Genomic DNA, 15,369 nt, shown 5'->3' on the forward strand with positions numbered 1-15,369 from the left:
TGCTTACGTTGGTTCACACCTGGGTGATCACCCACCATGTACTTGTGCATGAAGGTTATACCCAGGATTACTAACAGTCCCACCATCGTGAAGGTGCAAGCAGAGGATTTGGCTGTCATAGACCGTCCGGACTTCGCCGAAAATGGGCACTTCTCTTCTTGGACTGTTTTTAGTGGAGGCCCTCAGGGTTCATTGCTGTTGTCACTTAATAATAATACTGATTAAGGCATATCAAGCTTACTGTCTAAGTTTTCGGATGATACAAAGGTTGGCAGGGTGGTTAATGACAGGAAACAAGACCTGGAAAAATTAGGTAGATGGGCTAAGGAGCAGCAATTGGTTTAACTTTGATAAATGCGAGTACTGCATAAGGGCGTACCTTTCATAATTCCAGAATAATACCAATTGATCGGTACCACAATTAAGTAGGTGTGTAACAAATGAGATCTAGAGGTAATTGTACAAGCTGAAATGATGCTTTCTGATCAGTGCAGACCAGGCTGTTAGGACAGATCATGGGGTTTTGTCAGTGATATACAAGAATTTTGCTAGCAGGGACAAGGTGGTTTCCCCAATAGTTAGACATCTTGATTGATTGATTTGGTAGTTGTTGGCGCATCGGCTTCTGTGGCCATATTGCACCTCCCAAGGTTTTTGCAGTACTTTGATCCAAGCCCGAGGCGGGAATCGAACCCGCGACCTTTGGGTTGCCGGGCAGGTACTTTACCCACTCGGCTAGCCCGGTCGGCCTAGACATCTTGAGCACTGCATACAGATCTGGAAGCCTCTTTCTAAGGAAGATGTGAATTTCTTGGAACAGATGTGTGCCGAAAAGAGCAACCAGATTAGTCAAGGACACAAACAGGTATTCTCACCACGAAAACTTCTGTTCTGCAAATTGCAGCACTTCGAAACCACTTCAATCAAGTCACTACAAGAAGACTTGATTGAAGTGGTGAAAGCTTTAAATGGTCGAGTAAACCAAATTCCGTTGGCATCCTTACTCTTTCTTGGAGAACATAAGGGGACATAAAACTTAAATGGGGAAAGGATAGTTGCCGGATAGATGTGCTATTATTTTCTTTTAGCCAGAGAGTAATTGATCACTGGTACAAACTACTACCGTCTATTATTTTGAAAGTAGGTAATTTGAATAAATTTAAGTTACAGTTGAGCAAATTATCAGAGGGGGATGGACAGATAAGGTGGATGGGTTCCCCCCCTCTTTTTGGGTAATGCTGTTATAAGTTTGCTTCCCTGAGAATCTGAAACCATTGGCTAATGGTTTCAGATTCTCATCTAAGAAGATCATTTGTATATATATTTTTTGTCACAAATGGAATCTGCACCCTGAACCAGAACTAAAGCTTGGAAAAAATGCCATTCTGGTAGCATCTGACACAATTTTTCCTTGGACTTATATTTGATAAGAAGTTTACATTCCTGCAACACATCTATTAACTGCAGATAAAGTGCACAAGGGGGCCTGAACCTTCTACAATCCATATCATCTCACAACTGGGGTCCTGATCTTTACTTTAAGTATATCATGCACTTGTCCAGTCCAAACTAGATTATGGGTGTCAAGTCTAAGCCTCAGTCAGAAACAGTGCATTGCAATGGATAGACTCAATCCATCTGTATTGCCGGCTGCCACTGAAGCATTTAAAACATCCACTGTCCGGTGCCTATATGTTGAAGCCACTGAGCCACATCTTTCTCTTCATTGAAAGCAATTGTCACTACAGTATATCTTTAAACTAAAATCTCTGTAACACTTGTAAGAATACCAATCATCCCTTGGTATTTGTGTAGAGATTAACATTATGGTAGACAATGTAGCATTCCCATTCATCAAGGTAACTCCTTCCACTCTGGTATGCTAATCTGTTGTCATGTAGCTTCTCTAAAAATTGGGGAAAGGCCAGCACTCCACCTTCTGTGTACCTACAAATCTCTGTTGCCCATCAAGCTGCTTACTGTGATAATTGACGATAATAAAGTACAGGAGATTAGAGGGGAAGACCGTTGTCATGAAAGTGTGTACCTGGTCAGCAATGATGTTTAGGTATGTGGTAGACGTTAGAGTTGTACTCAAAACCTAAGTTAGTATTATGTTTATTTCTGAATTGGAAATATGTACATAATTGGATCAAACATTTTGTGGTATTTTCTTACCACTTCTTCAATGACTGCAAAGACTAAGGGTTGTTATTATTATGGAATTCTTAATTTTTTTTTTTAGTAGAATTAAAAGTTTTAGTAATTCAAACTATGATCTAATTCAAAGAAATTTATTTTAAAGTTAAGAAAAAAAAAGGACATCTTTTCTTAAAGATACGTGTGTTACATACACATATTTAAGAATAAATGTCCTAACCTAGAAAGAATGGATGGATTTACCTGAAAATTTATATGCATAACTGTGACACATGATTGGCGTGGTGATTAATGCAGTATTGGAATGTCCAGTAATGCAGTATTGGAATGTCCAGTAATTGCTACACTGATGTAGGAATCTGAAGGTGCCATAAAATCACGTGAACATTGGCAGGAAAATGAAAACAGTGGAGGAATGTCTGTCTAAGAATGTATAATGTGATACTGTTTTATTGGATCACAAAGCTGTGAAATGCTCTATGGTCAAAGCAGCAAATTGTTGTGTGACTGAATGGTTAGATGCCGCTGGCAGTAATGGGTATGGGAAGGTGTTTAGACATGTTTACAGCACTTTGGTGGCATCAGAACATCAAAATGTTAGGATCAACAGATCTACCAAATAGCAACAAAAAATGCAGATTAGTCTTAGTTTTCCACATTTTCAACATTATAGTGCCCTGCCCGTGTGTCGGGGAAGCACACTTACCAAACTGCAGGGTGTGCTTGCATTCTTGCTGTCTGTTGCCTCATTTGCAGGAGGAGAGAGAAAAAGTGTGTGTGAGTGTTTGGGGGCAGGAATGTAGTCCTTAATAACAGAATGAAGTTTCTCTGTAGGATCCTTTGTCTCCAAGACTGTTATGGAAAAAGAAACACCAATTACTGTGAAACAAATGCAGCAAGTTAATACTACAATTAAGATTATACTTGGCAATGTGTGATTCATTAAGGGAATACACTGTAGAAGAAATAATACCATTCTTTTATGTCTCCAAGCCTATTATGGAAAAAGAAACACTGATTAACACAAAACAAATGCAGCAAATTAATATTAGTTAGGTTATACTTGGCAACATGTAATTCTGCTACCTAAGCACCAAGACAGTCTAATATTCAAAATAAGATATAAAAATAAGAAAAAGACAAAGCAACATTCATTCAGCAAATGCATGACACTTAGCCTAAGGAGATACATCCACCAAAGCAAGAGTTTTATTTTAATAATAAAATAAATAGAATCAATGACATGCAATCACAAGCACCATCTTCAAAGGGACAGTACTTCTGAACTCCAAAAAAGGATCGCATTTTAGTTGTTGACCATTATCCAACCAAATGTCAATGGATGTCGCTATATGATCTATGCTCTGAATACCAAAAGAAAATAATGAACCATCTAAAGTCAGAATAATAAAATATGCCATGCCCTCTATAGGTTAAATAAAAAAGGAAACATAACCTACAAAATATAACATTGATCCAGCCAATTGAAAAGTCTAAACCAAATTTAAGTATTCAAATTTACGTTAAACTAAATCATAATTAACACTAATAAATAAATTAATTAAAATAAATCAAATGACAAAATAAGTTAAAATATAATTAAATTTAGTTATACCAAGTATATCTGAAACTTTCATTAAATAAGTGGCATAGTAAGAGTTTGGCAATACCTGGGCAACTTTTTTCTGCAGTGAGCAGCATTAAGACAATAGCATTTCAAAGTTCCATGTCTAAATTTTTTTTTTTTTTTTCAGCTATAATAAATAGATTTCAAGATAAACTGGAGATTAAAAGAAAACTGCTAGAATTTGATCAGATTTCTGTTGACCATACAACTACCATAACTTACGTTGAGTGTGATATTAGTCAATGACAGTACAATTTGGATTAATGATGTTAACTCTTCCCCTGTATAGTGGCTGATGTATTTTATATGGATACATTGTGCTATCTATTAACTATAATAAACACTTATAAGTGAGCAAGACAAATGTGTTTCTTTATTGAATCTAAAAACAAAGAAATGCTGATGCAGACAACTAAAAGCTGTTCTATCCTGTTTACACATCAAAATTTTGATTTCGAAATTTCAAAAATCCACTTAAAAGTGATATCATTTGATTAAACAACTAGTGTTTAATGTATTTTTCTTTATTCAGGAATTAGAAAGAAGACAGTTACTTCAGAAACAACTAAAAGAACAACCTTACAAAAAGAAGTTAAAGAAGACAATTGCACTCTAATGAATTACAGTTTATATGTTGAAAATTAATTCAATTCAGTAAGTTAATATGTATATATATATTTTTGTGCAATAAATATATAGTAAAATTTTACCTTACAAACCTTTATTTCTGTATGAAATTTAAGGTTCACATTCATGTGATACAATAGGGTCTCAAAGTATGCTAGTGTTAGGTTCCTGGTACTCCTATGTAAATGAGAATTCTCATAAGTTGTGGTTCCCTTTATAGAAAAATACTGTAAACTGAAACAGATAAAACTAGGCATACTCCTAGCTTTACCCATAAACTATAGCATATTTGTATAAATTGAAATGTACACAGATTCAAAATGAGCCCATCCTCATAAAGAGTGCACTTTTAGGAGATTCCATGTTTGGACTAAAGTTCATCTTTATCAATCCATAAAGTATCATCTTCAAATACAGGATTTTTACTCATCTGAACGAAAAGCTGATACTGTGCATCTGTTGATGTTGACTTCCCCTTTCTGTTCCTTTCATTCTCATGGGTCACTGACTGGCATCATAAAACAGACAAGCTATAACTATGAGTGACAAACTTAATGTGAATCAGGGGATCAGTCGTGTACAGGTGACCCCCACTTAATGCTGATAATTCGTTCCGGAAAAACAGAGCGCTAAGTGAATCTGCACTAAGCGAGCGCCGCATTCCCATAAGGTAACATATGTATTTGTGAGTTTCCATAGGATATTTCCTAATCAATAATAAACGGTAGTGAAAAGATGCATAGATGTCAGTCAAAATTTTTCTGAAAATATTTAATATTCAGATATTCTGCATTACATACGTATATAATTGTGGTAACTACTTACGTATCAAAATTAAACTTAAAATTCATTCCAATTAAAATCATGAATTTAATTGATTTAATTTAACTGATGAATTTAATCATGAAAAATGTGTTGATTTGTATTTTGACCTTCTTCCTGGTAAACTAAAAGGGGTTTTAATTTAAAATCCCCACAGCATTACCACCCAACAATAAAGTCAACCAATCCTTCACCGCTTTGAAACCTGGCTTGTTTTTTTTCTTCTTTCAATATGAAACTTCTTTTAGGCATTCATTTCCAAAAAAATTCCTGCTTCATCTATGTTAAAAACTTGTTGAGAAGTATAATACATAATACCCCTCTTCAATAATTTTAAATTCTTTTTTGATAGTTTCGGCTCCTTGATCTGCACTCCCTGGATTTTAAATCTATTCAACCAGCCCTTACTAGTTTTAAATGGTTCCGTATTTTTTTTTTTAGGTGAGTTTTCTTCAGATCATCATATAGGCTAATCTCTCTCTCTCTCTCTCTCTCTCTCTCTCTCTCTCTCTCTCTCTCTTTTCTTTTATAATACAGTCCATTCCGGTTATTTGGGACACATTGGGACTAGTGCATTTTGGCCCGATTAAGCAGCTGCCCCAATTATCTGAAGTTTCACGTAAATAGTTAAAAATACAATACAATGTACCCCCCCCCCCCCTTTACAATTGATTCACTATACAATGTACAATCAACTCATGTTACAACGAATTCACCATAGTAAAGTACTGTTCACTATATGATGTGTAGTAAGCACCGGTCATTGTGATTCATTTCACGTTTATGAATTGAATTTTAATTCTATTAAACAGCGATTCTAATTAGCGAAAATAGGAGGAATATTATCCACAGGCTATAAAAACAAAGATATATTAAGCACAAATTTACCCTTTATTACCTTACCAATTAAAAAATTAAATGATACGTGAATATCAGAAGAATATACGTAATAATCAGAATAATTAATACTTACTGTAATATGTACATACTAACTAGTTGACATTTCTGTTCACTGAAATTTGTGGGTGGGGGTTAAAATTTAAAACAGTAAAAAGATAAGCAATCAATAACAAAGAACACGGCACACACAAATTGCAAGTAACATGATACGCGCAAGTGAGAATGGAGTAACGAGCTACAAAGCTTTAAAAATAGGAATGAAGAGAAGATTTCATGGAAGTGTAAACACATTTCACCATAATAACCCACAGAATTCCAGCTGTCGGTATTATCGCAAATTCAGTAAGATCGAGTTTACTGTCCATTTATGATAGATTTCACTAAGAGAAAAGCCCAATAAACAGGTGAATGCTAATTGTTTTATGGTTGTGACCTCCAGAATTTTGACCGAACCATGTGGTACCGTCGGAGACAATCATAGGGTAATCTCCAGTGCTGCAGTCTCCTGCCCAAATTAAACGGCATGCTGTCCCAATTAAGCGAAGTAGACCCTTGCTAGCCGAGTGGGTAAAGTACCTGCCCGGCAACCCAAAGGTTGCGGGTTCGATTCCCGCCTCGGGCTTGGATCAAAGTACTGCAAAAACCTTGGGAGGTGCAATATGGCCACAGAAGCCGATGCACCAACAACTACCAAATCAAAAAAAAAAAAAAAGACCCTTGCTATTTTCTCCATTCCCGCTGCTAAAATTAATTCTCTATTTTTTATAATTGTCCTAAATTATAGCAAACTTCCACTTGTCATTGATTGGAATCGATTTGCTTCAAAACGACTAATTTAATTTTCAAAGTCAGTCCTGTTCTTATATTTGTAGTCTTCGTACTGCATCTAGACGGGTTTTTTTTTTTTTTTTTTTCCCATTCTTATCCGCCGTTATTAACTCTTCAAAAATGTAACTGTGTTGTTTGCATTAATTATGATTCAATGTTCGAATAAACTGTCCGTTAGGCACGATGTCTAATACTGTACTGAGTGACAACAAATGCATACAGCGCAAATATTACAAGCAATATACTTGATCATTTTTTAAAATGTTGATCTTGGAACTACGTAACAAGTCACCGTACCGCAATTAAATTAGCATGAGAGAAAATTTCACTGAGCGTGTGAAAATTTCTCAAGTCTGCGTTAGAAATGTTTTAATCCTTTTTTGCTATTCATTTCCAAGTGAACCAAGTGAGCTATCAACTCCATCAAATGAAACGATTTCGTTAAATATGTCAAAAATGCAATCTGTAAAAGAGCATTATAGTGATTTGCGACAGCGTTATAGTCAGATATAGGTTATAATATAAGAACAGCGTTATAGCGAATCAGTGTAAAGCGAACCGCGTTATAACGAGGGCCTGCTGTACTTTGAGAACCTACTGTAGTGTATAGCTTCCTCTTTGCTCCCTATTTCTATCTGGATTTAACAGTTATGCAATCAAAAACTACAAGAATTCGGTACAATTTAAAGTATAAATTTGAAAACCCTTTCCTAATACTTCATATCCATCTTTCCTGATGAAAGACCCTTAGTGTTGAGGAGAGGCTGAGACATGAAGTTAATGATTTCGAAATTATAGGTGATTGTTTATTAGAAACCTTTCAAGAAAGGCTCCTGAAGTTGATGACATATACTCAGTAATTTTGAGAGGGGTGGCTGGAGAGTGTATAGAGTCACTGAGGTTAATTATGAGGGCATTGTTGGACTTGGGAGAGATTCCTTTGGATTGGAGATGTGCTGACTTATTGTCAGTACATAAAGGCAGTTCTAAGAATGAAGTCGGTAACTGCAGAGCAGTTAAGTGCGACTTCAGTTGTCAGGAAAATCTTGGATGCAATGATTAAGAATGCAAACCAGGATCATTTAGATAGAAATGACATTCTTGAAGGACCCACACCATGGACATTCTGAAGGACACACACCAAGATTAATATTGACAAATGCAAAGTACTGCATATTGGTAGCAGTAACCCAAGAGAAACGTACCGTGTGGTACTACACTCAAGGAGGTGGAGAATGAAAAAGACCCGGGGGTAATTGTGCAGTTGGATATGAAGTTCTCTGAGCAGTGCAGACGGGCTGCCAGAGCAGGTCATGGAGTTTTGTCAATGATATATACAGTGGCAGACAAATAAACTGCATCACTTGTGAATTTTGCAAATAATGTGTTTTACGCTGCATTGTGGGTTGCAGAAATGTTCGAAATGCATTTGTTAGATGGCATATATATCTCTGTGAATGAAATCCAATAAAAAGACTCCAATCGATATACCTAACTGCCATAAATATCTTCCCAAAGGGTAAAATGTGTAATTAATGGAAATATGAGAAATTGTACAAATGGCAATCACTACAACCAAACATATATTTTATTGCAGTTATGTGTATGAACTGAAATGACAAATTAACGTAATAGTATTATGTACTAGCAAAATAAGTCCTCAATATTTTGTTGTTCCTCCTCAAGCTGCAATTACAGCCTTGCAACAATCTGGCATGGAGTTAATCAACTTCTGGATATACGATTGCCCAATTTCGTGGTACCACACCCTTACAATGCTCTCCTGCAGCTGAATCTTACTTGTTGGCTTCTTCTTCTGAGCAATTTTAGACATTATGTACCAGCAATTTTCAATAGGATTCAAATCTGGACTGCTGCCGGGCAGTCCAACACATGTAATGCCATCATTTCTGAGGTATGACTGCACCTTAAGGGAGAAAAACATTGGTGTAAGTATGTTTTAAGCCTTGTGTTTCGTTAAATATGCCAAAAATGCAATCTGTAAAAGAGCATTATAGTGATTTGTGACAGCTTTATAGTCAGATATAGGTTATAATATAAGAACAGCATTATAGCGAATCTAGATTTAACTCATTGTTAAATCTAAATAGCATAAAACTTACCAATTTTGCTGTGTGGTGAGGAGCTAAGTCCTGTTGAAAAATGCAGTTTTGGATGTCTGTGTGGTGATCCAAAGTGCCTGAAACCTGATAACAGGTTTCAGGCACTCCTCCAAGATAGCAGCGTAGGTTTCTTCATTCACTGTTCCACCCTTTGCCTGTTATGCATCCCCAGACCATCTGACCGGCAGAGAACTTGACAGCCAGTGTTATGCAGTCAGGATGGTATGCCTCCGATTTTCATCTTCTGACATATCACTTCCCATCTGAGCCATGCAGGTTGAATTTTGATTCATCAGAAAAGATGACTGAGTCCCATTGCTCTTTTGTCCATGAAACATTCCTTTTAGCCTAAGCAAGTCGCTTCTTCATTTGTTGGGTCAACAAAGGCTTCTTCAATAATGGGCCAATAGGCATGCAGACCACATTCCGAAAGCCATATTTGAATAGTTCGTGCACTTGTTTCAACACCAGAGGCCATCTCAAAGTCCAGTTTTAGATGAGGAGCACTAGCATGGCGATTATGAAGGCATAGCCATTTCAAATATCGATCTTGGGAAGGCGTAGTCACTCTCTTACAGCCTGATCCAGGTCTTCTCTTCACATCACCAGTTTCGTGCTTTAATTTCAGCACCCGGGATACTGTTGACTGGTGGCAGCCTATTTTATAAGTGATAGCACGCACAGCTGCCCTTTTTTTTCTTGGTGTCAGCTGAACATATGGAGCCATGCTTACCTCCGCAAAACAGGATACTAATGAGCATCTATACCCTTCTAATGCCTTATTTATAGAAATGGCTGATGCAATAGAAGCGTTATCCGACACAATACCTTTGCTTTGTGACAAACAAAATAATGACTGTAATCAAACAATATCTTATACGTTTCTCTTCAAATGTTACTTTTTTTTAAGGTGATGCAGTTTTTTTTGTCCACCACTAAGAATTTTGCTAGCAGAGACAAGAGGTGATTATACCTTTGTATAAGGCAATGGTCAGGTCACAACTTGAGTACTGCATACACAGGTCTGGAGGCCTCATTTTAGGAAGGATGTAGAGTTGCTAGAAAGAGTAAAGAAAAGGGCAACAAGATTCTCTTACCAGGAGATGCTTAAATTCTGTAAATTGCAGCATCTGGAGATGAGGCACTTGTAAGGTGATCTGATTGAGGTGTACAAGGCCTTGAATGGGTTGAGCAGGCCCAGTGTTGATGGAATACTTCCACTTGCTCAGATTATAAACCTGAGGGGGCATAGACTCAAATTGAGAAAGGACAGTTGCAAAAAGGACAATAGATGTGCGGAAGTTTGTCTTTAGCCAGCGGGTAGTTGATTACTGGAACAGACTTCCATCTGTTGCTGTGGAAGTTGATAGCTTAAATAAATTTAAGGCTGAACTAGACAAACATTTGGAGTGACTGGACCCCACCCCATAACCTACTCTGGCAGCCTGTGTGCACTGCTCAGAAAACTTCCTATCTGACTGCACAATTACTCCGAGGTCTCTTTCATTCTCCACTACCCTGAGTGTAACACACCCAGTTGGTACATTTTACTGCGGTTACTGCTACCCATATGCAGTACTTTGCATTTGTCAATGTTAAACTTCAGTTTCCATGTCTCAGTCCATCTGCTCAGCTTTTCCAAATCCTGTTGCAGCAGCAGCATACTTTCATTACTGTTATTAATAACCCTGCCAACCTTTGTATCATCTGCAAACTTTGACATTAAGCTTGATATACCTTCATCAATATTATTGATAAATATACAAAACAACACCAAATCCTGGGGGACACCACTAATAACATTATTCCACAAAGAGCAGTAGATTAGCACTCTGTCTTCTCCCATTCAACCATCCTTTTATCCATTGTAGCAACTTGCCCTTAATGCCATACTGCTCCAATTTGTTCAGTAGTCTTCCATGTGCAACAGCATCAAAAGCTTTCCTGAAATCCAAGTATATGATATCAAAATTATATTTTGCATCCAGTTCCTTTGTGACCACATCATAGTATCCAATCAAATTGGTTAGACAAAACTTCCCCTTAAAAAAACCCATGCTGTGTCTGAATTATTACTGCTGTCTTGTGTAGACGATGCTGCAATGCTTCTTGAACTAGTGACTTACAGTGAATGGGAAGGTTTTTTTTTTTGGCTGATGCCTTATAAGCTTGCATCATATGCCTCAACTAATGCTTGTTTAATATCTTTTGACAATGTGCTGCAACATCTCTATTCCCCCCCTTACAGTACGTTTTATAATTCAGTTCAATTGATACTGTAGGTTAAAGCTTCTTTATACTCTAGTCACTTATAATTTATCTCTCTGTAAACAGCTTTTATGGATGCCTGCTTATGATCCTCAAATTAATTTATTATTAACCTATTTTCCAACTATACTACACAGTGTTTGTTACTGCCAAGTCAGGGTGTAGCCTCATCTCTCCTGTTTTAGGATTAAAAACTTGGCAGACAAAACATTCCAAGAATGAATATAACAAACACCTGTAGCAATTGAGTGGTTTTCTGGTGTGTATTTTGTACAAAAAAAAAAAAAAAAAAAGTTGCAGTGTTATACTCTAGTATGTTAGATTAAAATCAGCTAGTTGAAGATGTAAGTTAATTTGTCACCTTAAATGTAGGTTAAAAATTTTATTTAAATCAGAAATATGAACAGAATTAAGAAACATTAAAAATTTATTCAACATTTTCATGCATCAACTATGCAAAAACAACAAATACAAGATTGATTTCTTTTGGCAGCTCACTAAGATAAATTATTCTATGCAACAATGAAACTTTGATGAGTAAACAGCACATTCTACAGATTTAAAATCATGATTATTTTAAATTTAGCAATTGATGCCAAGTAATCCAGTGATATAGGTCAATCAAAAACAGTGGTTTTTGATTGACCTATTGACCTATACTATAAAAATATGAAATTTAAAACATGCAAAGTTTTTATGAAATGCTCACCCAATATTTTGTAAATAATAATTATTAATAAGTTCTGTAAAAAAGGTTTGTAAATTCTCAATATTACTGAATCCAGAGCAGAATTATGATCGCCCAGAACCAAATATAGTCGGAATTTTAACGAATTTTCCATATAGCAAATTTTTCTATGTAGCAAACTTTTTTGATTTCCCCTTGGTCGTTACATTGAAAATAGTTTCTGTATAACGAAGAAAATTTCCATGCAATGAACTGATTTCGAGACCTGGGTACACATTGTTTGCATCTCTGACCTTTAGGCAGTAAAGCTAATGCTCTAAAAAGCACGAATTAACACCAAAATGATTAAGAATTAATCCTTTAATTCCACAATTAAGAGCTAAAACATTCTACAGTTTAGTGGTACCAGTAAAACCCTGCAGGAAGAAACTGGCCAACCATGAAAAATGGTCATTTCTATGGCCAGCCAAAGAAAAAGATGGAAGGTATTGGGAGAGGCCTCTCCAGCAGTGGGTCAGCAATGACTAAAAAGAAGAACTAAAACCTATACACTACTGTACCAAGAAGTCTTGCTGGTCAACTGTTATCTATGTGTCCACAGCCATTGGCAAAGATTAAGGCATATTCCTGACAAGGGCATTGGCTCTGGTCAACCTGTTTTCTGATGTAAGTTTCCTATTAGAGAATTAGGAGAGAGTGATTTTCCTTTATTCCGGAAATTCATCTCTTGTTTCGAAGAAACGAGTCGTCCACACTTTCACTAAATTTCACCCGCCTCTGTTTACATGGTAGGTACAAGTGGTCCCAAAATCAGTTTTGTTTTAGCTGCTGTGCAAGTAACCTTACAGTGTCCTTGAGTGTAGTGTGAAAAAGAGTGGACGTGCTTAATAGTGTAGATCAGGGTGTTAAAAAAAAAAGAAATTTCTTTAAAATTTGGTATTCCTACAGGTAGTGGGTTAACTATTCTGAAAAAATGTTTCGATTTTCAAACTGCTTGAGGGGACCCAGTCGGAAATGTGTGAAATGCCTTTGTGAAGTAGATGAAGTTGATTTGAGACCAAAACATGCTGATATCAGGGCCATTAATAAAAAAGAAAAGGCTATGGTGTAATGCATCTTTTCTGTGCATAAAATATTCCAAGCCAGTTCTGGTTGACTGGACAAATTTAAAGATTGCCATGGCTTACTCGAAAAAGTTATTTCTGATGAAAGTAGAGTTGCGATTGAAGAAGACTATACCCATTGGAAAGAAACAGTTTTTAAAAAAATTATGGACTATTTCAATGTTTATAAACGTCTATTTTTTTTTTAAATGGTTGCCGAATAAGACACTGACTTTTAAGGATGATAAATGTTTAGGTGGTAAAAATAGTAAGGAGAGAATTACACTCTAATAGTAAGGAGACAATTTCATTACTGGCCATATTGGTACAAATATGGCTGGTAAAAAAAAAAAAAAAAAAAAATAACCAAATATTTATGACATAATTCTTAAAAGTGTACTAATACATTGTGTGCATCATGTAAGTAGTCATTTTTTTTAATATGCATGTATTAATAAATTAATTGTTTTAAAATGTTAAGAAAATTTATTCATTCCCACTTATTTCTGATTTATTTCCCATCTTTTACTATATTCTGAATTTACAGTATTTTTCATTGCTGAAAAAGGTTATATTTCTTTAAAGAATTTCTGTTTAATGAATTTTTCAAGGGAATGATCGATTTCGTTATATAGAGGTCCGACTGTATATAGTGTAACAGTGCTGGGAAATAATAAAATCCTAAGTCAGCAGCCAGTAATGCCTTTTCAGAGGTCGTGTGTTGTATGCACTGTGATCTGGGGGGATCCTAGTGCCAGTGGCATAATTTTGAGAATGGGAGATGTTGTTGTTATTTGGTTTTTAGGAGCATTAGCAACTAAGGCCATATTGCTCCGGTGCGGTGGTCATTCCCTGACCTTTCCGCATCCTCCGTATTTGGTGGTGACGGGCTCGAACCCCGGTCTAATCAAAGAGAATGGGAGAATAGAGAGTGGATGGGAGTTTATAAAACATTTTTAGGGGATTCAATTTGAAATTAAAAGAAATAAAATAAATTTGCAACACAAGATTCTGCTGTCTATTTAGCAACTTTTGTAGTAATGTATCATTGGAATGTTTAAATAAAGGTCTTGTGGCACATTTCAGGACTTTTTTAATCCCTAGGACAGGATTTACCAATCCCCACTGGTGTTGATAAAACCCTGTCCTAGATGACAATTAAAATTGTTTCTTAAATCATCAATGAAACTGTTATTTAATGAATATGTTATCTTATCAATTTTCTGAGAAACAGTTCACAGTGAAAGACCATAGTTAATGGTTAGCAATTTACAGCTATTGAATACAAGGTCACCCCAAATTCAGAAAATGGATTATCGCTGATTTTATTTTATTTTTTTTTTAGTTACAGAAAAAGCCTTCTTCCTTACATTGTTTAGCCATACTATTACCAAGAAAGTTCCATAAAGAGAAACAAGTGTGCTTGTGTCTGAAGTTAATTTGAGTGAAATTTCCTAAATACATTTTAAAAATAATCACTTATGCAGGCATCCATTTTTTTTTTAAATAACAGATGTTTCTAATTAGTTGAGAAAGGCATTTATGAGAGCTTATATTAAAGTAAGTCCTTTCCCCTACTTATTTAATATTAGTATATGAAAATAAAATGATGTTACCCATCTTCATTGATATTGCAAATTAAAATTATTATGGAACTCTAAAATTTGAGATTGCAAACCTGTCAGCTTTCGAATAGTCCAGTGCTAAATATCAGGTTGAAATGAAGCCTAATGTAGTAGAATTGTGGCCAGTTAATTAGTTTCACACTGGAGGGTTCATAACCTCATAGTTTAGAGTTCCACAATGAATAAATTTTCCCAATATTACAGGTAAAATAGCTTCCACAAAAATAAACCATTCTCCAATTTCAGAATTTCCCACTAGACACTCCATGCTACAATGGAGTGCAAGTGCCCCTGTTCAAAGGTTGCAGACCACTGCCCTAAGGAGATGATAATTTGGAATACTGTTTAAGCTTGCATCAGGGTGCATTAGAAATACTCTTTTAGAAAGAGTGGATGCATTTTGTTTCTAACACCTGAGAAATTAATGCCAAGTAATAAAAAAAAATAATTTCCATGATGAAGCTAATTTTTTCTTTTTCTTTTACACCATCTACCTTATTCGTATAAGAGACGTGCAGAAATCTTTCAAAATACAAAATTTAAACAACTGTATGAAAATATCCCATATTACTGAGGCTGTCTTATATAAGAAAGGCAG

General features: G+C 35.8%; 1 protein-coding gene across 4 annotated transcripts in view; it reads left to right on the top strand.

Annotated features, from left to right (window-relative positions):
* The window catches only part of LOC150081642 (non-homologous end-joining factor 1-like), a 180,963-nt gene that overhangs the window by 151,357 nt on the left and 14,237 nt on the right, over window positions 1-15,369 (top strand). For all 4 annotated transcript variants that reach the window (XM_090379505.1, XM_090379503.1, XM_090379504.1 and 1 more), the window contains one exon: window positions 4,320-4,441. In XM_090379505.1, the coding sequence (XP_090235631.1) occupies window positions 4,320-4,403 (84 nt within the window). In that variant the 3' untranslated portion in view covers window positions 4,404-4,441. The remainder of the gene's footprint in view (window positions 1-4,319; window positions 4,442-15,369) is intronic.

The sequence above is a fragment of the Mastigoproctus giganteus genome, chromosome 8 (genome assembly GCF_048544385.1).
Source record: "Mastigoproctus giganteus isolate SK-2022 chromosome 8, ASM4854438v1, whole genome shotgun sequence".
Taxonomy (NCBI): Eukaryota; Metazoa; Arthropoda; class Arachnida; order Uropygi; family Thelyphonidae; genus Mastigoproctus; species Mastigoproctus giganteus.